We start from the raw sequence: 23,356 nt of genomic DNA on the forward strand, positions 1-23,356 counted from the left end.
CTCGTCACATTACCCTCTTTATCATTTGTAGTTGTATTTAGTGAAATACTTTGACGCAGCTTCATTTCCTCACGAACACGATGTGATCACTCCTCCTCTTACACAATATCTCAGCTTTCCTTCGATAGAACCCCGACCCATTTTTACAGTGGTTGCGACGTGTCATCGTGATCAAGACTGACATTTTGCAAGTGTTCGTAAGGGTAAACAAAAACAAGGGCGTTTTTGGCAAAAGTACGGTTGGTCTTCCTGCACAAACAAATCTCTTCTCACTCCTGTTTAACTTTTTTTTTTTTTGCTTAAGGAAAGCAACGGTAACAGTAACTCTCTTTTGAAAAAATCTCTTCTGTTTTGTTTTGGGAGAATGACTGTGCCTTTGCCAGAAAGTTGCTGTTGCTTCCCCCCCCCACACTTTCTCTGGAAAGCGCAGGGTGTGATGTGGTGTAGAAACTTGTGAAGTGCAATATCTGAGAGACGCCCAGTGCGTCCGCCAGGAGCAGAGGCTTCTGGGTGGATGACGTGTGTGAGAAATGTTTGTAAGTGCTCGTAGACTGATGAATAATAAAAATAAAAAATTAAAAGTTCCCAGAAAACATGCTGCGTTCGAAAAACCAGGGCTACCACATTTCCCTCCTATTGCTTCATGTCTTCTAATTCTGTGTCATGGTTCAGAATCAAGATAATGTTTGAGAAGATCCCTCCCCCGAGTACCTCAGGTGTCTTTAATCCACAACATCCGTTCCAGCAACACACACACACACACACACACACCTTCCCGTTTGTTTATTTCTTTTAAATGTCCAATACTGTTCATTCTGTTTGTTAATTTAGCACTGTAAACATTCCAGTTTGACCCAGCTTCCCCCTCAACAGCCAATGAAAAACCACAACAGCTTTTTACTTTCTGTCATTGTGTTTGCATCCTTTTCAGTTATAAGCATCTAAATTATATTAAATATATATATCAACTGTATATTTGACTTTTTGTAAAATAAACCTAACCAAAAAAAGATGCGTGGTGACTTTACTTGGTGGATGATGTGGAGACGGGGTTCTGATCAATAGAACTTCTTCTTCTCACAGGGTGTTCTAGTTTGTCTGGTGCAGGAAAAGGCTGGTGGGTTCACGCAAAGCCTGAATCCAAATGTAACGAAACAAATGTAAGATTAAGACGATACAGCTTTCTGATATTTAGAGGTTTTATATAAAGTATTCGTTGAAATCACCAAAAAATCAATAAAACACTGACTAAGGCTTTACAGCCCAATTATGGAAAGCATCAGTGCATCACTCTGCACACGCAGGGTATTGCGCCATTGCGCGCTGTGAATAAGCCATGATGTCCTCGCTGTGAATAAGCCATGATGTCATCATTTCTGGTTAATAGACTCATCAACAGTTACAGAGAAAAGCCCTGGACGCATCATGATGTAATACATCACCTCCCAATACTTACCTCGTGTGGCTTTCAGCTCCAAGCTCAACGATTCCCACTAAAGGTTACTCATGCAAAAAAATGAATGATTCACTCGTTTCTTTGTAATGGGATGTACTGCAAACATAGTATCTGTAGAGCTTTCAATTAACATGTGACGTCTGTGTGTGACGACTGCCCACGATTGAGGTGAAACCCACAATGCAATGCGACCACAGTAAGCCATTCAGTTTTTAGAACTTTTTTTATTGTTTTTAAATTTTTTTGCTCATTTTTTAAATTATTTATATTATCTACAAAGTAAAAGTTTTAACTTAAAAGTTACACAAGGGTCGGGGTGAGAAGTGGGATCTGATCACCTCAGCCATTTATAATTTCATAAATAATGTTTCTCCTGTCCTCTCGGCTGCCAACACGTGTTTATTTCACAAGAAGCTTCTTGTCATGATTCTTCTTCTTCTGTCTTTTTTTTTTTAGTTTGGTTAGAAACCCATCGTGTACTCTGGAAACAAACTCAGCACAAAGCAGCAGCAATAAACAGTATGATTTATACTGTCTAATAGTTGGAAGATTTTCTTTTTTTTCCCATAACAAGGTGCAGACAAAATACAAGTTCCAGTTGAAGTCATTCTCTTTTACATACTTGGTAAGCTGACTCAAGTTGGGACCCCTGAAAGTCTGTGTGTGTGTGTGTGTGTGTGTGTGTGTGTGTGTGTGTGTGTGTGTGTGTGTGTGTGTGTGTGTGGAGATATCTGTATTTGAACAGGGTTTAAATAGGAGGAGTCTTGTCCGTTAAAACTCTAGCTCGTTAAAACATGTCACTGCATCAACCTGTTAACATTCTCTTATTGCCTAGTCTGGGAGGGAAGGGGGGAGGGAGGGGTGGGGGAGAAAAGCTGATGTGAAGCATGTCTGGTGAGGATGAGGAAAGAGAGGAGAGGGAGGAGGACTCTCGTTCTCTTCATCACCCAGTTATGAAGGCTCTGGTTGAGAAGCGCGACGCAGAGCGGGGGTCCCTCAGCTCACTGGCGCCCCCTGTCTACAGCTGCTGCTGATGATGAGGCTGCACTGCAGAGACGAAAACAAGATGGAGGGAAATGTGAGGGATTGTCCACAGTTACACAGTGAAAGAAACACTTAAAAGTTATATAATGTCTAGAGAAACAAAGACGGGCGTGTGATTATAATTGATAGAGACCCTAAAAAAATTTGAACCTGTCTCCTCTTCAGTTTGGAAAAAATGCAAAAACCCTGAACATGAATGTAAACATGCAAGACTGTCATCCTTGAACATATTTCGAACACAGGTTATCCTTGGCATCTATAAAAAAAAAAGAAAAAGCAGAGCAAGAGCATCTGCTTTAATGATCATTTACAGCACTTAGAACTCAGTCATCTGCTCCATCAGCCTAATATTACAATACAGCTGGTTATCCGGCATTACCGACTCCACTCTGGGTAGTATAAAGTAATTAAAAAGTTTCCAGTCATCCATGGCTTCACCTCCGTATTATATTTTGTCAAAAAATAGGGTGAATTGAGGCAGCTGCCGTCTGGTTCTTCTTGAGAACATGTGTGCACATCATAATAACTTGATTTTCACATGGTGCAAAAATTAATTGTAAAATTAATTGAGTTAATAAACCCCTCTTGTTATGGATTTCTCATATGGACGCCTACATATACACATACTCAGTATAAACAATAGCTAGTGAGATACATATATGTTTCCCCGACTTCACACCTGCAGGAGGGTACAGGTTTATAAAAATAAACATACCTTGTGGATGTGCCAGGTAGGAGAAATGTGTGGTGGAGGAAACAGGGATGGGATTGAGGGCATTCTGAGGCATTTGTGGCTGCGGGCCCCCCGGTGGCCCCTGGGTGGCCATCAGCATCATCGTAGGGTGGTTGGGCGCCGGGTGGTGAGACTGAACCATACCAGACTGCATATGGGCCTGAGTGTGAGCCAGCGGACAAGAGACACGTTAACGAAAGAGAGCAACGACATCCACAACGCCGGTCCATGTGGGAGCAACATGAATAGATAATAACAGATATGGATGGAATAAAGTTTAAAGAACCACTTGTCAGTTTCACATTTCCATGTCCTGGCTCGAGCTCCATACTTTTACACAACGACAGAGATTTGACTCTTTAAAGCTACAGTGTGTAATATTTAGAAGAACTTATCACAGAAATTGAATATATTGTCCAACAAAGAACTGATGTTTTTTCGTCAGCTGTGAATGAGTTTGAATTTTAAAATATTGTACATTGTATTTAAGTGCTATGATAAATTAAATGATTATTCACAGTGGAAAAAGTTGACCGAGTTTTGTTTTTCCTTGATGAGTGAGCTGTGAACCACTAAAACAATTATATCCACTGTAACTGGAGAAAGCGAGATACTCAGTACAAAGGAAACTCGGTTACACTGCCGAAAAATATCCACTGCATTTGCAGCTTCCGGAACACCCAGATATGACCCATTCATAAACGCCTATTGGAACCGATCCCAGATTTTCCTCACTCCCACATTTAAAATCCCGAAACAGGAAACACTGCCAATCTGATTTACTTGGCTTGGAGTTTATTCTGGATGTTGTCCAGGCAACGGATAGTAGGTCGTGACCTACCTGCTGCATGTGTGCCATGTGGTTGGGGTTGTAGCCATGCTGCACTTGCTGCGGGTGGATATAGACGGTCTGCTGGGCAGAGGGGAACGATGCCTGGGGAGACTGAGGGTTGGGCCCCGGGGTCATGGAGGGGGGCGTGGGGGCCAAGGCCGAGTACATCTGCTGCTGTGGGGCCTGGTTGGCCAGGTGGAGGGCCTGGGCTGCTGCAGCCGCTACAACGAATAAAGACACGCAAATTGAAAACACAGTGCATGACTGGAGAGTTTCATTTGTATATATCCAGCTACGAAAGTGATGTGTACAGGGACTGAAGTGACTTCAGAAGCCAAATCCCAGCTTCCACGATCGCGACGTAATCACCTGCTGCTGCCTGCTGGTGCTGAGGGTGCTGGACTGGGCTGGCAGCTGGATGGTTAGGAGGACCTCCATGCTGAGGGGGTCCACCCTGCTGGCCTTGGCCTGTAGGCGTGGCAGAGGGCTGGGGGTGCTGTGGGTGATGGTGCAAGGTGGCGCTGTGGTGGGAGTACTGTTGAGGCATCGGCCCCGGAGACACTGAGTAGACAAATACAAGAGTATTAAAAACAGTACACACAACACTGCCAGCACATTCTAGCCCACTGCATAATCATCTGAACATACACACGAGAGGTGGTCAGACGTACCATACATGGTGTGTGTCTGCTCTGGGTACTGTGTAGTCGAAGAGGAGACGAGGCCTGGTTGGCCGTGCGTGGGAGGTGCCATCATCCTGGCACTCCCCTGCATTACTGGACTAAACACATGCTGCGCCTGGGGGACACACAAGAGACTCACAATGTCGGCATGTGACCCTTTTTGGTACAAAAAATAAATTAGCGTCAAACATAAAATATTTAAAATGGCCTAGTACCAAAAGAGTCTTGGTCTGATCAGAAATGTTATTCATTTAAAATGCAAAGTTTTGACAGTATACCATTAAGGCAACACTCATGAGTGGTCTTTCATGTTGAAACTAACATTTAAAAGGCTGGCTTCTTCTGTTTAATATAAAATAAAATATTTATAGGAAAACATATTTACATTTCTCAGACTAAAAGTAATAATTTTCACTACTGGAAACGTGGGATGTGGTATTGTCAAGAATAACGTACATGTCTTAAAATACCAAACGCTACAGAACAAAGAAAAAGGCTTATAATTTTCGCAAGTTTTGTTCAAAAATATTTTTTTACTTAAAGTAATTGCAGTGAAATTAGTGCCGAGTAAAGTTGGTTACGTGTCTTTCTTCCCTTGTCATGATTTAGACTGAACCGTGTGGTCAGTTTCAATGATGGCAACATCAGTAAAAACTGATATTGCTGATGTGCTGTCATGTGAAGGGACAGAGTAAATCTTACCTGCGACTGGTAATGAGTCATCTGCTGGACCAGTGGCTGACTGGTGAACTGCTGCGGGCTGCAGGTGAAGTACTGGGCAGAGTAAGCGGGGCTCTGTGCTACGATGGGTGGTCCTGCTGCCGTCACCTGGTGCATCATGGTGGGTGTGCCTTGCGGGTGGTGCTGGTCTGACCTCTGCTGGGGCATGTTGGGTACTGGAGATACACGCGGAGACATTTACATTAACATCCCGAATATCTAGACAGAATCACAGGTGAGTGAGGAAAAACTGTGACTACTTTTAAAAGAAACACTTTTTTTTATGAATTGAGCTGAACATAAACGGATAAGACATTTCTGGTGTGAAAGTAATTTCTGAAGCCTTTTATTTAGTGAGTGAACTGTGAAATACTTTGAGTTGATGCACGTAAAGAAATATTGGATTTACAGTTCAAGGGAATGCAAGTGAAACTATTTCTTCACATTATGCCAACTTCAGTTTCTAATAGTTCTTGTAAACACTGCAGGAGGATGAGGTGTAATATCATGTACCATTTATAGCTGTATTGTTTTGCTTCTGCCACTGTTTATACTATCACTGGTATTTATTGTGCATGTTCATTCCTGCGCCCGCACAGCATATCATTTCCACTCTGGGATAATAAAGTTTATCAGTGAATCAACAGGGTCAAACGGTCGCATTTCCTGTCAAACTCAAGCACCCTGGAGGAATCATTTTCCCCTGGCAGTTTCAGGTTTTTTTTCCAGCTCCTCGTGTCATTCTGGGATCTGTAATTCCTGTCTACTTAACAGATGATGTGTTCGCCAGCAGTCTGCAAAGACGTCAGCAGAAGTTTTCTAAAAATCTTTATTGTAGCAATGACACATGATAGTTAAGCCAACAGAAACTCACCAATGTTAAAAAAACGGGTCTTCCTCAACACTTTTTTAGGATGACTAAAAAACTCCCTATCCTAGGATCAGAACGGATACAAAAACTCATATTGCTATAATCTTAACTAAATGTAACTTCTCTGTCCAAAGAGAAATCTAGGGCCCAAATAGTAAGGCCAATACAGATTTATTTAATAAGCGTCAGCGAGGTGGGAAAAACAGAAACTAGGGAAAGCAGTAGTTATTCTCACCTTTACCTGGTCTGTAGGGTTTAGACTGGCTGACCGTCATATGAGGCATCTGAACCTGGTACATAGCTGGAGACTGCAGGAAGGAGGGGAACGAGAACAGCAGATGAAGTGAACATAGTTTTTAGTTGATCACATCAGGGGACTTCAGTATTATGTTTCATTAAGAATGAAAACCAGCCCCCCACTAAAAATACAGGTGGATTTGTGCATCTCTGTGTGGGACAACTCCTACCACCTGTCTGTGGGGCTGGACATCAACTATTCATCTCATAACTGTTGCTTTAGAAGCAAACATGAATATTATTTGAAATACCTGTATGTGCATGTGAGTTTATGGGAATCATCTCTTACCTGGGGACATGCATTTTTCTAGGCCTGTCTATCATTTGGTGTTTCTCAGGTGAGTACAATGAACCAAATACTGCTTATCATCCTTAACTCCATAATATTATACACCATGCATTTCTATTAAAAACAGTACTGCAGCAAAAAAAAAAAGAGGCTTAACCTCCCATTAGCTTACAGTCATTCGTTTGGTAAACAGATGAAACCAATAGTGAAGCTGTAAGTCCATCTGTGACGACAGTTTCAAATGAATTGCAATAAGAAGTTGGCAAACCAACATCTCATGAAATCAATTCAACAAGCAAGCAAAACATCTCAGTACTTATTGGGCTTAAAAAAAATAGAAATCTTCACAAACCTTCCATATTATGCTTTTCTAATGGAGCGGGAGAGAGAGGAGGAGGGGGAGAAAAGGAAAAACAGAACCACTCTTTAGTTGTTCACCAAGTTATATTATCGTTTACATGAGTCTGATGTTGGATCACCAAGTTTTTCTTAAAGCAACACAGGAACAAATAAAGATTCACGACAAAACATATAATGGCTTTCATCAAAAATATGCTAAAAAAAACTTTCAATAAGTGCTATGAGAGTGATTCAAAATCTCAGTTTGACATCATATTGTTTAATATAAGTCCTTTTTAAAAACTACAATCATTTTACCTAGAAATTCAAATAAATAAAATAATTCAGACAAACAACAGTCTGGAAGATGACAGACGAAGGAAAAGTGACAAAAAAGGATGCACATGATCTGCACATTGGTGTACAAAGAAAAAACAAAAAACAAAAATGGTGCGATTTTTCCTTATGAAAAATGAAGAAAATAAATGTGGAGAAAGTCGTGATGACATGCGTTAAAGATGAATGACTGAAGGAAAAATAAAACAATAAAAAAATGATGATGACAAACAAAAGCAAACATGTTGGGAGCTGATGGTTGTTAGTCAGGGATCCATTGAAATGAACATTTCATTTCAAACTCATTCAATGATGTGAATCAGTGTTTCATTGATTATCCATGCTGCACATTTTAGCAGGCAGCTGTGTGTCTCACCTGCACTCCAGGGCTGACGGGTGTGAGTGGATACATTTGGGGGAAGCAGACCGTCTGGCCGTAGACAGTCTGGGGCTGCTGGACAACGATGGAGGGGCTGGGCTGGCCCTGAGGCCGGGGGGGTGTCGGGGTGTTGGCTGGTTTGGGCTGATGAGGCATATAAAGAGAGACACAGCACAGAGATATATGAATAAAATAAATAAATAAAGAGTACTAACAATCTTAATTTGTGGTATTTAAACTGTGCAGCCAGCAGCTCGACATACAGACCTGTGTGTTGAACCTCGGTTTGAATTCATTGGCGTTTGGGTTCAGGGTTGATTTTCTCACTTGACTGCAGGAGGAGAAGCAACAGTGAACAAGTTGACATTTAAAGGATCCGTCTGGAATCATTTGCATCATTAGATTTATCTCATCGTCGACAAATAAACGTCAGCAAAAATTATTTTAAAAATGACTAAATAGTGTCCCCACGGGAGTCGCAAGAACATTTCTGGGGTCGCCAGATGGTTGTTGGGAAAAACCCCCAATATATATTCAAAATAAAATGACATATTTTAGACTTGGAATTGTTTTACAATTTCTGCTTCAGAATGGATGATAATGAGTGTTTGAGAGAGTTAAAGTATATGTGCACATGAGCACACACCAGCCTGGCTATTCTGGTGGATTGCGACTCGAAAATGTTGAGGACCACTGCCCATGTGATTATTTCTGGCAGCAAAATGTGTATGTGTGATTGAACACACTACAATGCCCACGTCCATGATGATGAAGGAACACAATGGAGCTCTATGGCACGGAAGAATAAAATAGCAGGCTGTGACTACACAGTAAATTCTTGGATTTGTTGATAATAACAAAAACCCATTATCACCAGACTTAGCATGTACAGGCGCCCCTCTCTTCCACTCACTCTTGTACGGCCTCCTTCTTCTCCTCCTTCTCTTCATGCTTGAACGTGGACGTGGCTGTTGTCTGAACCCCCTGCGATGTCACATCCAGCCCTGCCCTCTTTTGGTCCAGGGCTGAGGGAGACGGGGACAGTGCAGCAGGGCTGCCGGGCTTACTCGTGTTTGTGGCAGAGGTGGAGGGAGCGGGGACACCGCCGGGTGTTCCAGCGGCAATCACTACAACGCCCTCGTCAGTGCCCTCCCGTGCCCCTGTGGAAACTTTGTCCAGGGGGAGGTCTTTAGGCTTGTCTGCCGGATCTCTGGGTGGCTTGGTCGTCATCTGGTCAAAGGCAGGCTCTGGGTTTGAACTAGACTGCAACTGAAGGGGGGGAAATGAAAAGAAGAGTTAAAGGCGGCAGACACAAGCTCTACTGCAGCCAAATTAACTTGCGGTTAGTTATATCAGAATGTCACCAATTTTATGTCGTATGAACCAAAAAGATACTCACCCTAAAATCTACACTAAATTTCTTTAAATTGTCTATTTGTTTTCTGTGGTCTGGGGGCATAGAAGGTGGTCCTGTTAGGTGGGTAGGGAGAGAAAGGCATCATGAGGTTTTCAGAAAGGATTATTATATTTCAAAAACAGCTAAATACAGAATCTTTGTGATACAACCCATTTTTCTGATGCCTGACGCAGTGTTTTCTGAAGCAAATGTATGTAATGTACACTGTACCTTTACAGACTGGTCTGGTGATACTAGGTGAGCTGTCCAAGGGCTTGATGTTCTCCTTGTTCGCCGTGGGGGATGTTTGTCTCGTCTCCTGAACACGACACTCTTTAGCTATATAAAACAGAAAAAAAAATGAACTGTCCGGTTACCTCTAACATAAAATGCAGAGCAAGCATTTGTAAACAGTGCTTCTGATAGTGACAGAACCGGCACTAACGCATATCTGAGAACACACAGATCAAGTATCAAGTATTTCATATCATTCCCTCAGTCATTCTCTTTCTATCTATCTTAGGGTGGGTTCACTTTAAGCTTACCATCTCCTGACGGAGAGGCGACCATGTTGGGAGCGGGGCTAGCAGCAGTCGGAGAGGAAGCTGATGTGGGTGTGGCAACAGTTTCCACAGGAGTGGTTCCTGTCTGTGGTGACGGGAGGGAAGAGGAGCCAGGGGAGGCTCCACCCATGCTATTCTGTCGAGGGGAGCGAGGTCTGTGAGCTGAGGATGTAAGACACCAGACTTTAGTGGTCACAAAAGAAAATGCAATCTCATTCTAAGTTACCCATTTTTTATATACTGGCCAACATTAGAGGACAAGTACTCAAATTATTTCTGTTAAGATGTTTATATCTATTAATACCACAATGTTTTACAAAACAATGCAGGGCCCTTCAGAACAGGTTATCCAGTGATTCTGAAATCTGAACTAATGTCCTGTCTCCTTTGCAGATATTTTCCACTGTGAGATATCTGTGATTGTGATATGTTTGGAAATGTATCACAACGGAAACACACCCAGAGTAGAGAATTTTTTTAAATAGCGTAAGGAACTGTACCGTCGCCAAGTGCTTTGCTCATTGTGGGATTTGTTGGGTTTTCCCTATAATACTGTAATATTGACCTCCCTATGTAAAGTGCCTTGAGACAATGTATGTTGTGATTTGGCACTATACAAATAAAATTGAATTGAATTGAATTCTACCTCCGCTAACCACTGAAGACCATGTCCCTCCAGAGGAGCTGCTCCTGGTTGGTGCTGTCACTGGGACCTCTCCGGCGGCATTGTGGGAAATTAAGTCCACTCCTGGTGGGACACCGGGGGTCCGGCAGGGTGGCACTCTGTGCGCACGAGGTGTCCGCTGGGATTTGGGAGACATCCTGGGTGGACCTGTGGATGAAGGCGGACAGGGTTCCATTAACAGACAGCGGAGGTGAGGTAAACACACTGAACAGCCTGTGTTTCCAACCATCCCACTGTGGTTTCTCTGTGAAGCTCAGCTGTGTCCCTCAGAAAAAACCCAAACATCTGTACCGATTAAATCTTAATCAAATGTCTAAATATCACATCATACATTGATGTTATTAACATGCATGTTAGTGGAGAAACTAGAGATAATCCTACAAAGTGATCAAACAACACACCACATGTTTCAAAGCATGACCAAACGAAGAGAGAAATGAGGAAGAGGGAAAGAGAAGAGAGAGGGTGAAGAGAGAGAACCCGCAATTAAAGAATTCACCGTTTAGCAAAGTCTGTGCTGTTGCACGAACAGTGTGCATCCTATAGGCCCAGTGTAAAATATTTTGCTGAACACAATCTGAATATCTTTGCCATTAAAAGTGTATAAACATTGAAATAAAAAGTATTAATGTGATGGACAAATAATTTGACAGCGTAACTGAAATATACTGCTCAGTATTCCAGTTCATTGGATAAATACATCATAAAAAACTTTAACTTTGACCATTAAGACCTGGCTGCAGTATTGTTGAGATGCAAAAGACTTTAAATCCTTTAAGCCAAAGAGGTCAATGGCAGAAAAGCACAATGGCAAGTAAAGTGTTAAATGAATGTTTCGGTTTACCTCAACATATCACATACTTTGTCTGATGAAATTGGCAAGCCAGCAATATAAATGAGAGAATTCCTACACAGCCCATCCAATATGGATTTAAATGCACTTAAAATTAAAGCTCAGATTTCATATTGAATTCATATTGCCGTCGAGACTTTAAAGCCTCTTTTAATCTTTGCTGAGAAAAATTGTTCTCAATTCCACAGCGGCAATAGCATTGCTTCTTAGGTGTCTGCTAATATTGTCCTCTTGACTGCTCTGTTGGAAAATACTTTTAAAAACTGGTGATTTTGTGACCATAACTCTTGCTAGACAGAAAGCACAAACACCGTGATGCACTCACATGCCTAGGTGAAACTGCCTGATGCACTGACAAAGGATCAGTTTGGTGTCTTATTAAATCCTCACAATTTCAATTTGTGCGGAAATTACAAATCTGACCCCAGATCAGTCTGAAGATGCAACTTCACCTATTCCTGTTGTTCCACACTAGACCTGGGCAAATTCATTTTTGAAAGTAGTTCCCATATTTTACTTTCAAGACAGCTTTCAAAATATTGGGGCCATCAGTTCCCCTTTGAACTCAATCTATCCACCTTCAACTCATTCATTTTGCCCAGGTCTACTCCACATGGATGTGGGTACCTTCTGAAGACATGCGTTTGGGCAGAGTGGAGGCTGGCGAGGTGGGCCCATGGTGGGAAAAGGAGGATGAGGAGGAGGGATAGGAGGGGTGGGATGAATGAGAGGGAGGCCTGGAAGGTCGAGAGGGGGGTCTGGAGGGTGGCCTGGTGGGCGTGGTCGCCCGAGGAGGCAGGGAGGAGGGGCCGGACTGGTAACGAGAGGGGGGGCGGGAGGAAGGAGACGGACAGGGTGAGGGCCAATGTGATGAACCTAAGAGAGGGAAGGACAAATGATCAAGGATGACAAAGAGCAGATGATAACCGGGTAAAGTGAGGAAAACAAAGGTATAGCAGGGACAGAAAGTAAGGGGAGATTAATTAATATGAGATAGCATGGCAAGGTAGGATTAAAATGATTAACTGATAAAAGTAAAGTATGATAAATGCATAAACAGATTTGAACAGCAACAACAAATGTGGACATCCAAGAAACTTTTAACCAAAGGCACCACCAACCAATTTAAACAAATTCAAGTCACAGCTGGGTCACAAGTCACTCACCAACCAATACACTTCTGCACATTTTAGAGGCAAGTAATACCGTAGGTTTGTGTGTGTGTAAAGTGGAAAAACGCACCTCCGTTGACAACCCTCTGGTCGGGCCCAGAGTTGGGACTGTAGTCGTGAGGTCCAGGTCGAGGAGCTGAGGGCCCGGCTGAGCTCTGGGCAAGACGAGGTGAATTCTGACGTCCAGGCCCCCATGACATTGCTTCCCTGTTCCTCTGACCCGGAGGAATGTACTTGTTCTCTCTGCACGCATACACGTGTGCACACGAAAACAGAGAGACACACCCAGACACACAATAGAGGCAGATGGTTTAGTAGAATACATGAAAGACAATAGTCAAGATTACAAAGGGGAGGAATAAATCCTACACTCTGTTACATTCAATCAGGTAATTTTCATTAGCCGAAATTAGCAGGTTTTCTTTTATCACCAAGGTCATTTTTCTGGGAACAGCTGTCAGTGAATCTGCTCGTCTCCCTTTACGGTGAGAATAGGTTACACAAGCCTGAGTCTTTCTACTGTAAACCCGCGCCACCTCCATATACACGCTAAGGTGCATTTACCATATATTGAATACATGTACCTGTGCCTTCGTCCTTGCACTTCGACTGTGAACACTTTCTGAACACCTGCTCAAAGTCCTATGAAAAAAATTCTAATACGTAGGACACACTAGTTGAAGATTGAAAGAACTCATGCTGATACATGGATAATTTTTCTGGTCTTAGGAAAATGTTAGGCACTAGAAGTAAAGTAGAAATGTGTACAAGACACATCTGTCCAGGTGTTTCTAAATAAACCCATAACCTGTGGGGGAAATCAGCCCCCCGTATGATAAATCTTCTCCGAAAATATTTATAGTAATTTTTTATTTATATATATACAATTAAAATTTTTGAAACCCTAACAAATATTTTCAGATGCATTGATATTTTCCAATAAGAGTTAGTGTAACAATTCTTGTGAGTTCCCAATCACTCAACCAATCCAACACAATGGTATATAATAAAAGTAAATCAAAACAAATTGTCATAAAATAGTCAGTTTTACTGCTCAAACATGTTGCGACTTGTTAATAAGATGGTAAGATCATTAAACCACTCATCACAATAAAACATGAATGATTTATGTTCCAGACCTACAGGCAAGGAAGTTGACAATAAAGCTGCTGACTCAGTTAATTGCCAAGCAAGCTCAATGCCTTTGCAGTTTGCACATTTAATAATAATAATAACAAGTATAAAGCAAGATTTAAAAGTGTACACTAAATTCCACAATGGCAGCATAGATGTTGCAGTGTTGTGTTGCGCTGCTACATTTTAGGGGGTTGGTATTGTTGCACACATACAGAGTCAATCACGAATGTAATCGTATTGATCCCCAGTTTGCACGCGACTCCTGGTCTCACCTGCTGCTAAGAGTGTGAGGCTCCCGTTCCCCTCGCACCACAGCAGTATATTTCTCCTCCTCGGAGCGTTCGTCGTTCTCCAGGGCCACGCGTGCTTTGTATGTGGCACTGGCCTCAATCTCCTCTGCCAGCTGGGCAGCACGAGCTTCCCTCTTTAGGAACTCCTCCGAGTTGTCCCGCTCCAGGGGGACCCTGGGAAACAAGCTCAGATCAAACAAGGGCGGCAGGGTAATGAACGGCCTAGAGAAGAGCTGATTTTAAGTTTTTTATCTTGAGTGTGTCAAGTGTGGGCACACAAAATAGTGACCCAGTGTTGGTAAATGACCAGAAATATTGAAAAATTATCTTTTTAAACCACATTTCTTACGTATGAGAAACTTACGTATAAGTGGACAGGCTGCTGTCATATGTAGACAAGACTCCATACTTCTCCTCATTGTATTTGAACATGTCATTGGGGTCCCACCCATTTGACTGATGGGAAGAGATAGAGAAAAAGACAGGGTGAGAATTAAAAAAGAAAAAAAGGTCTATAAATAAATGATCAATGCTGTGGATCTCATGAAACAACCTCTGTTTCCTTTTTCTCATGGTCCAGTCTACAATGCATCATATAAAGGCCTGTGCGGATTCCAGCATCACAAATGTGTTTTTTCTTACCACATCTGTATCCAGAGACTCGAGGCTGTCCGAGTTGTGGGTCTCTCCTCCATCCCAGGGCTCTAGATCTTTCTCTTTGTGCTCGCCATTGATCCTACCGCTCACTGCTGCATCTGTGAAGTTGTCTGCGACGCACACAAAGAATACGTATTCGTGTACAGCAGACGAGCCACACACACACATCTAAAACCCCACACAGAGGGAAGCCCGAAGATGGGATGCAGGCACATAGCTGCACTTTCACTGTTTATGCAGGGAAGCGCTCATGCCTCAAGAGCTTCTGCCACAAGCTCTCACACCGAAAGGTTTTTTATGGAGGTATCGGTGGTTCACCAGGCACACCCACTCACGACCAGACATGGGTCCAACTGGATTGGGGGGAAAAATTAATCCTTTCAATATTTTTTTTGCTATTGCTTGTGCCGGCCATGGTAAAGCTAACAAAGATAAAGCGTTCTGACAGTGTACAAACACAGCTTGGTAAAGAAAGGGAAAAAATATTCCCTGACATTCTTGGCTTGTGACAGAATGTTCACATTTAATTGAAAGAATTACCCCCCCCCCCCCCACTTAATTTATTATCCATCACAATGGCACCATCTTGAAAGATAACAATCGCATGTATAAAAATCTACTTGGAACTGATGGTAGTCCAAACTTTCAGAACCACTCACTATATTTAAGTCAACGCACAGTAATTGTGTCGGCTCGACTAAAACCAGGCACAGGCATGCTAAAAAAAAACCTCAATTAGATTTGAAAGGAAATTGTATCTCATGTGAGCCCAAGTCTGCTCTCGCTTTCTCAGAGCTGGTACCAATGGACTATGTGCATAAAGCTGATCAGCCACCTGGAGTTACATCACTCAGCCATCCCAACTCATTTCAAAATACAAAGTCCATTTCATTATTTCTGACTTCAAAAATGCTCGATTGGCAATCATACGGACAGATGGGCCAACAGGCCTGAATTATATTAGTACTTAAAAGGTGGTTGGTATGCACACTGTCCATCATGGGAATTTTACAAAAAAAATAAGGAACATTGACAAGTCAAATGTGAGCAGAGTGAGGGGTAAGCAAACATGCATTTAGATTGGCAGTATTTTTTTTATATGACCTTAAAGCACTTCAGGGCCAAACCAAATTAAAAATCCTGATATAACTTGATTTTGAACACAACAAGAGAATTGAGTTGATAGTGCTCAACATAATTTTTCAAGCTGTTGCTTTCAATGGAAAGTTAGTAATGTAATGTTTATCATTTCCCCTTTTCCATGGAGCTCTGATTTGACCTGAGCTCTGTTCCAGTATGAAATCAAGTGCTGCAGCAGAACCCCATGTTTAGGAAAATAAAGTAATACACTGGAAAAATAAGTAAAAACAAAAATAATAAGACTATCCTTCCTCTTCTGGCTGACTATGCACAAGTTTTCACTTGGGCTTGGACCTGGGTCATGGTGAGGACAGGCTTCAATATAAAGCCTCCGCTAACGTCTAATTTAAGGTTTAAATTAACAGTATTAGGGTAAATGGCAACTCTTCCACCGAAAGCAACATCCTGCCTGAAGATAAAAAAGGCTTCTGATGAAAAGATGGAGCAAGACTGACTTGCCACAGATACTGAATTCTTATTTTGGGGTTATATGAAAGCAATGATTCTCAAATTCAATCACCAAATTAGATTTAAATGCAGCAAGCGGACAACAGATCAGGTCCAATCGGAGGAGATTCACAATCGTTTGAGTTTGATTTTAGATTAGAACAGTGAGCTCATGATGCATGACATGTGTGAGTGCATACAGAGATGTGCGAGAGGAGAAAACAGCCATATATTACCTGTATCAGAGGAGACTAGACCATTGGAGAGGAGAGACAGACAGATGACAGAGTCAGAAGATGGATTGACGGATAGAATGATTGACGATCACAACAACAGTTGACTTACTACTCAACAAGTTTTGGACATGGATTGACTACTTGCAAGGAGAACTGAATCCATTTCCATTTTTACATATGAGGGGAGTTTTCATAGTCAAGCCGTGTCTAGCTACAGATACACGTGCCCTCTGAGTAAAAAGTACATTTCTGACCAGCACATTGCAGAAATAATATTTTAACACTGCAATTAGCGGTCTTGTTGACGTAGTAGCATTAGATCACTAATATTGGCAAAGGTTCTTTAGATGTCTTACTTCTCTCCAAAACATTGTGATATTTCCAGTCACTCCAAAATTGTTAAATTTAACGAGATAACAATTTTTGATTCAGGAAATACCCCCCTCACATACAGTCGATTATCGTTCAAAGGAGAACTGTATGGGTCAAGGTGAATTACATAAAGGAGACTCATTCAGCCTATATTGAGAGTCCTTGCTGCGCCAGCGGGGGGCAACCTCCGGACCCATTAACAGATCAGATTAGTCTTCTATGACTAATCAATCAGAGCTGACATAAGATTTAACTCATGGCAAAATGACATTAAGGTGGTGAATACAAACTGAAAAAGATCAATATGTTATGTGCATGCACTGGTGGGCATTCACAGTGGCATGTGTTTATTTTTGTGTGTGAAATGAATAAAAAGTGACAAACTCAACTTGTATGTTTCGTATGTAGTATGTGTGGTATTTAGTATGTACATAGCTAGGTATATAAAGACTGCTGTTTATGCACCTAGATCAAATCTGTCAACGCAATGCCCTCAGTACCTTTCTTGGCGAAACTCAGGTCCACATCTTTGAAGGTCACCACTACCACATCTGAGGCCTTGAAGATGATGCTCTCCACAATATCCTCTTTTCTTGGGCCTATGCTCGGCTCTGGGCTCTTTCTGTGGGCCGCATCCAACACCAGGTCGCACTGAGGGAGAAAGTTTTTTGTCAAATGGGATTAAAAGTGAAACTGAAAAATAGCAAAAGTCAGCACAGGAGACGAAGAACCATGGGAAATGGAGGACGAAGACCATGTGTTGTTTCATCCCAAATCATGCACTACAGTAACTAAGCAGTGGCAACATTTTTTATATATGTAATCGATCTTTTAAATAAATCTATTATGCAAAAACTTTCTCTGGTGCCAGCTTCTCAAGGACGATCAAGGAGGATTTTTCTCTTTGTTATATAATTGTGCATTAATTATCTGTTGGTCTGAAAAAACAAGCACATTTTAAGAGGTCAGCTTGGGCTCTAAAAAAACTGTGGTACACTTATTTTACTCCTTTATGGCATTTAATACACTGAACAATAAAGCTATTGACTAATAACTAAAATGAATGAATAATGAAATTAACATCGATGAGCAAAAAAAACGGCCTAATCAATTAACCCACTTGGTGTGTTTGCCTGGAATGAAAACCTGCAATGTGGGCCCAGCATGGAACATCAACATGGACCACAGGGCATCCTTTCTGGGTTCTTTGGTTAAAAGCATGAATAAACTTTTGACTTACATCAATTAATTGAGCTCTACTCATTCGAATGAAATTGGATGATGGAGGAGCTTCTCAGTTGTCGTGGAAAAGATAAGACCTCAAATTTCCTTTAAAATGTTAAGTTACAATACTACAGCTAGTATAATACTGTAGAAGATACTTGAAAACACAGGCACAGCAACCAAACACTACATTTTTGGCAAACAAAACAGTGTACAGGGGGGAAGGTGAATACAGCTGTGTGAATATTTTAGCAGGTTTGACTGCTCACACTGTGATAATAGAAGCCAAATGTGATGCTTTGTTTTGGTCACAGAACAAAGTGGTGCGTTCGCCTGTGCAGGCACACGAAAATTCAATTTCTTCTGTAGTATCACACCAGCTTTACAATCTTATGAAGGGTGGGGGATGAAAAGATACATAAAAACCACAGCTGTTTTTTAAGAAAACAGGGAATAATATCTGTTACTGGCATCCGATCAAGAACTGAAGTTAAAACACACAAACTGAACAGAAACTTCTACAGCCCCCAAGGTAAGCTTTTCATTTTGGCAAAATTAAATTTTCCGCAAAGGAGAATGATTGGTGAATACTTCAACCTAAAAGGGAAGATGAAGGACCACATACCTCCAACCATAAAAGGAAAAGTGGAAAGGGTGACCTGAGTTTAAGCCACCCCAGGGGTGAAGATGCAACCAATTGCAGCAGGGCACTATTTTCCCAGCACAGTTAACCGTAATCATTAGCACTGCTATTAAGGAAATTACAAATCCATCTCCATATTATTGTGTCATCCTTACCTCTGGACCATATGTCTTAAACACTCCTTCATAGACCGCTCCATTTTTCACTTTCAGCTCACACTTGGTCCCCTATAAATATACAATCCTTTCATTATTCACTGTGTGCAGCACTAAATCATTCAATAAAGTGTTAATGTCAATTAGACATTAACAAAAAAACTGGTTCAGAAAAACATCTGCCGCAAAAGGACAAATGATTGATCAATCTCTGCTTTGTTTATGCAACCATCTGTCTCTACAAATCACACAGGTTTTATTTATCGCAGCACAGACATTTTGAAAAAACAGCATGTGGTGGAAGACAGACTGCAGTAAACGCTGCTGTCACTAATTCATTTACATTAAGCACGATGCACAACCACTGTTTCAAGATGAGGTTGTTTGTAACAATGCAAATTTCTCGGTTATTTATTGTTAATGCACAGAAGACAAAAATCAGAGGGACATACAAGACATCTGGAACATCATCTCAAAAAAAATAGACAGAAACAGAGCAAACATACCACCACTGAAGTCAAGACATGGACCATCCTCATATTTGCATATACACCATTGAAAATGACCTAAAGAAATAAAATCACAGTTAAATTCTGATGTTTCCCCATTTGCAAAGTAGATTTGTGTTAGATGGGCTCTCACAGCCATGTTTAAAGGTATTGGACAACCGTTTCATTCATAATGCATGACAATGAGAAACAAACATTCAACCACTGGATTTATGTTGTCTCCCCGGTCTCCCTATTCTGTACATTTACTACAAATTGCATGGCTTCCAAAAACAAGACACTGTATTCAAATGACCCTGCATCAAAAATTAACAACAAAAGCATTAATCCCACGTGTGGGTGTTTTAAAAGCAACCACCCTTCCTTGATAAAATACAGCCCTCAATGTATACCAAGCTAATGATGATACATGCATATGTCTCACAAAATACTTACTGCTGCGGGACCTTTACCACTGTGCCGTCCCCTGAAGGATAGAAGAGAAGAATAAAAAAAAAACAGCATTGTCAAACTCACAATCATCATGAGCGCCGAACTTCTTGCTGGCTAGAAATCTCATGAGACGATTGACATTGTCAATTTCTAAGACGGGGCCGAACTGCTGTTGCACATGTTAACGGGCAAACCCAAGAATCGTCCTCAACATGAATGATATAATTCGATCGACATTTAATAGGTCTTGTGCGTGACGTATTTGTATGCAATGTGGACTCTGATGTTTCCAACAGGAGATATTTTTGGTTGGTTAGAATAATGTGCAAGTATTCTGCCAGCCACATTCTCTGTAGCCTACATTTTTTTTCCCCCATGCATGTCCTAAAATGCACCTTGTTCAGCAGCTGGCGCATGGCCAGGCATTCCCACTTTCAGATTCAGTGCAGGCGATGGGCACTTTCCCCACATTCTGATCGTTGTAGTAAATGGAGTAACAGCCTGACTGACACAGTCAAGATCCTCGATATTTAAAAAAAAAAAAAAAAAAAAAAAAAAAAAACCCGACACCAATCGGGACTATAATTTCTTACTGGAATGGGCCGGTTTTGAATGCATCATCTTCGCACCGACCTTAATAGATGGCAACATACGCAATGAATGGACATAGTGTCCTAGTGACCGGCGAAAGGAAGAAGCCTGGCCAAATGTGAAACAACCCAAAATATCACAATACGCATGCAGCTCTCGTGCAACGACGGGCACAGGTGCTGGGTCCATCCGTCGGGGCGACGTGTACGGGAAAAAATGTCACGTTTTCAAGGACACTTATTTCACACGAGCAGCCCCGGCAACGTCAAGGTTGAGAGCCCGTCGGTCTCTGATTCCCCCTTCTCCACCACACCCGCCCCTCCGCTTCGTGCGCCCACACACACACACACACACACACACGAGCGGCTTCTTCTTTTTTTCGCCGATTTCTTGGCAAACCCCGTTGCAGCAATGTTGCAGTAACGCACAATGCTACATGGCACAGTCGGATGAAAAGACACGCACGCACGCGCGCGCGCACACACACACACACACACCTCTATACACACCTCTACACACACACACACACACACACAGTCGTGTCCAGGCTGTGTCCCGTTAGCTGCCGCCTTTATAATACCGAATGAGGCAAGTGCACTGAATAACGAGCATGGGGCTGTCAGACGGCTAATTGCCGCTAGCTTACGAGGGATTCCGAGCCGACGGTGAACTGGCAGCCAGCGAACCTGGCGGGCGGCTCCGCTGATGCACACATGAATGAAAAATGTCTGTCCACCCGAACACCTCCAGATAAATGGCGATAGACTGCATGGTGCGTTTTTTATTGAACGCACAATAGCAGGTGACGTTACGTCGAAGTTGCAACACTATCGGAGAGCGCGGACAGGCCTCGCTAGCTAAACCCGCATCACGTTACGCGGGGTCGCCCGACGCGTCGCAAGGCCCATATGAACGTTCCTCCAACACGTATCCGTTTTGGCACCGGTTAATCGTCATGTCATCTCACAAAAGTCACACGGGGACATGCGACCGTGTCGGAGCGCACGAAACCGACCGCGCGGTCCGCCCGCCGCCGCGTTTTTATCTCGCTACGTTACATTTTCAGATTGACAGACCTGCCCAGATTCTGTCGTCCACCGCCGCTTCCTCCGGCACCAGAGGCAGGGGCACCAGCGGCGCTGCCACCGCCGGGCTTGCTGCGATTTCCACCGGCCTTCATTGACATGGTGATCCCATAAAAGACGGCGCCTCTACACGACCTGCTTCACGCCGCAATTCCCTCGGACGACGAGACGGGGCGTGTGGCTGTGTGACAGTTCGCTCACGCAAAGCGACCCTACGAGGTGGCTAGCTGGCCGGCTAACGTCAGCGTGCCTCTGGAGGAAGATACTAGCTTGGGAGCTAGCTTCGGCTAGCTAAATTAGCAATCTGTACAACTGCTATTAAAACAAAAAATTTGTCTATTTTAAAAAGGCAACACGTGCCAATCACTCTTCCCGAACAAACGTGGGCGTTACGGCCCTTGTCAATTTGTTATGTAATTCTACCAAAAAAAAATAGATTATCTCAATATAGGGTTTACAGCTATCTCGGCTTCTCTCCGTTGCTAACAGCAAAAGGACCAAAACAGTCTGAAAGGGGACAAAAAACGGCGGAGGGATATTTGAAAGACGTGACGACTCCTCATAACCTCGTACATCGGACCACAATTCCCACTCCTATGTTCTTTGACAACCGTCAATCGGCTACAAAAGACACACTTTGTTATATTTAATCACGGTTCCCGGTAGAAACGAACATATGTCCCTCTGTTTGAAGGGAGCACACCTTCAACGTGGCACTATTTTCAGGAAGTCGGTGAAGCCTCAGTAGGTGTTTTGTGGCATCCACGTGAGCCGGCGAACGCACTTCACATCGGCGCGCACACACGCAGAGAAACATGCTATTTACATACGGACTGTGTGTGCGCGCTAATGTGAGCAAAATAATTGACAAACTTAGACTTCTAACAAGTCGCCGGATCACGATGACGCTCTGTTTAGAGTATCACCATCTGGCAAATAACTGCTCTGACCTGACAATCCTCAAATGAGCCAGACATAGAGCAGAAATACAGGTGGACAGAGCTGTTATAAGCAAACGCCTGGGCATCCATGTGAAAACACCATATTTGGTTGATTTATTTATTTATTTTTATTTATTTTGGGGAAGGAAGGAAGTTAACAGACAAAATAAGTACTCCTTCAATTCGTAATGCACTGTTAGGTTTTATTTCAATGAATAATTGTGCCATGAGCAAAGGTTTAGACACCCTATACTTACCCCCCACTTTGTCAGATAATACAGCTTGCAAGTATTACCATTCTTAATTGTAAGAATTTTCACCCACTTTTTATTGGAGATTTCTTCAAATTTTGAGATATATTAGGGGGCTGCTATCTTGCAAGAAAAGCACGTTTGAGATCAACCCACAGATTTTCCAATAAAGCATTGCAAAGGCCTATGTTTGTGTTTCTTGGTGAATTGAATTGAGATCTGATTATTGTCCTGTTGTAGAAGTCTGTGTCTTTTTCAGTTCCCTTGTTTTGACTGACTGCAGGATATCTATTTAAAATTTGTTGATATTTGGTGGAATCCATTCTTCTCTCTGTGCAATGTCTCCTGTGTCACTGGCTGCCATCTAAAGAATAATATCCCCTCAGCGATGGGAACGATGCTTTTATTACTGACTGAGAAGCGTGCCCATGATTTTGCATACAACTGTTTTATGCTCCTGATGTGATTACTCTCAAAAGGTGTTTTCTATCTTAATTCAGAAAAACAATCAGTATCTTATTTTGAGTTTTCTTTTTCAAATTCTGTACATATGTTAAAAAAATTATGTGCAATAATGACTCCCAATATCATTTTGTAG

At 42.2% G+C, this 23,356-nt stretch overlaps 1 protein-coding gene across 9 annotated transcripts; it reads right to left on the minus strand.

Moving 5' to 3' along the window:
• Positions 1 to 1,660: 1,660 nt before the first annotated feature.
• Positions 1,661 to 22,275, minus strand: atxn2 (ataxin 2). Of its 9 annotated transcripts, none has more exons than XM_035639643.2 (26): positions 21,558 to 22,274; positions 19,894 to 19,924; positions 19,456 to 19,515; positions 18,950 to 19,021; positions 17,428 to 17,578; positions 16,556 to 16,570; positions 14,718 to 14,842; positions 14,440 to 14,531; positions 14,058 to 14,249; positions 12,719 to 12,891; positions 12,104 to 12,352; positions 10,585 to 10,770; positions 9,921 to 10,100; positions 9,607 to 9,714; positions 9,379 to 9,449; positions 8,893 to 9,248; positions 8,247 to 8,310; positions 7,977 to 8,123; positions 7,278 to 7,295; positions 6,581 to 6,647; positions 5,451 to 5,644; positions 4,737 to 4,863; positions 4,435 to 4,626; positions 4,075 to 4,286; positions 3,216 to 3,393; positions 1,661 to 2,503 (listed from the first exon to the last, which is right to left on the minus strand). In XM_035639643.2, exons 1-26 carry the CDS (start codon positions 21,665 to 21,667, stop codon positions 2,475 to 2,477), a joined length of 3,399 nt encoding a protein of 1,132 aa, XP_035495536.2. In that variant the 5' UTR covers positions 21,668 to 22,274; the 3' UTR covers positions 1,661 to 2,474. The 9 variants fall into 9 exon arrangements, with proteins under 9 accessions (XP_035495536.2, XP_035495535.2, XP_035495541.2 ...); XM_035639642.2 differs by having other exon boundaries at positions 6,575 to 6,647; positions 21,558 to 22,273; XM_035639648.2 differs by lacking the exon at positions 21,558 to 22,274 and adding an exon at positions 20,286 to 20,404 and having other exon boundaries at positions 6,575 to 6,647.
• Between the last annotated feature and the right edge of the window lie 1,081 nt (positions 22,276 to 23,356).

The sequence above is a fragment of the Scophthalmus maximus genome, chromosome 19, assembly GCF_022379125.1.
Source record: "Scophthalmus maximus strain ysfricsl-2021 chromosome 19, ASM2237912v1, whole genome shotgun sequence".
NCBI lineage: Eukaryota > Metazoa > Chordata > Actinopteri > Pleuronectiformes > Scophthalmidae > Scophthalmus > Scophthalmus maximus.

Bases quoted from the DNA above. Each gene is read 5' to 3' on its own strand.
- atxn2 (XM_035639642.2), bottom strand. From the start codon at position 21,667: ATGTCAATGAAGGCCGGTGGAAATCGCAGCAAGCCCGGCGGTGGCAGC. The intron at 14,532-14,717 runs GTAAGAAAAAAC...TCTTCCCATCAG, and splicing joins AGTCTCTGGATACAGATGTG to TCAAATGGGTGGGACCCCAA. The intron at 8,124-8,246 runs GTCTGTATGTCG...ATGCCTCATCAG, and splicing joins AACCGAGGTTCAACACACAG to CCCAAACCAGCCAACACCCC.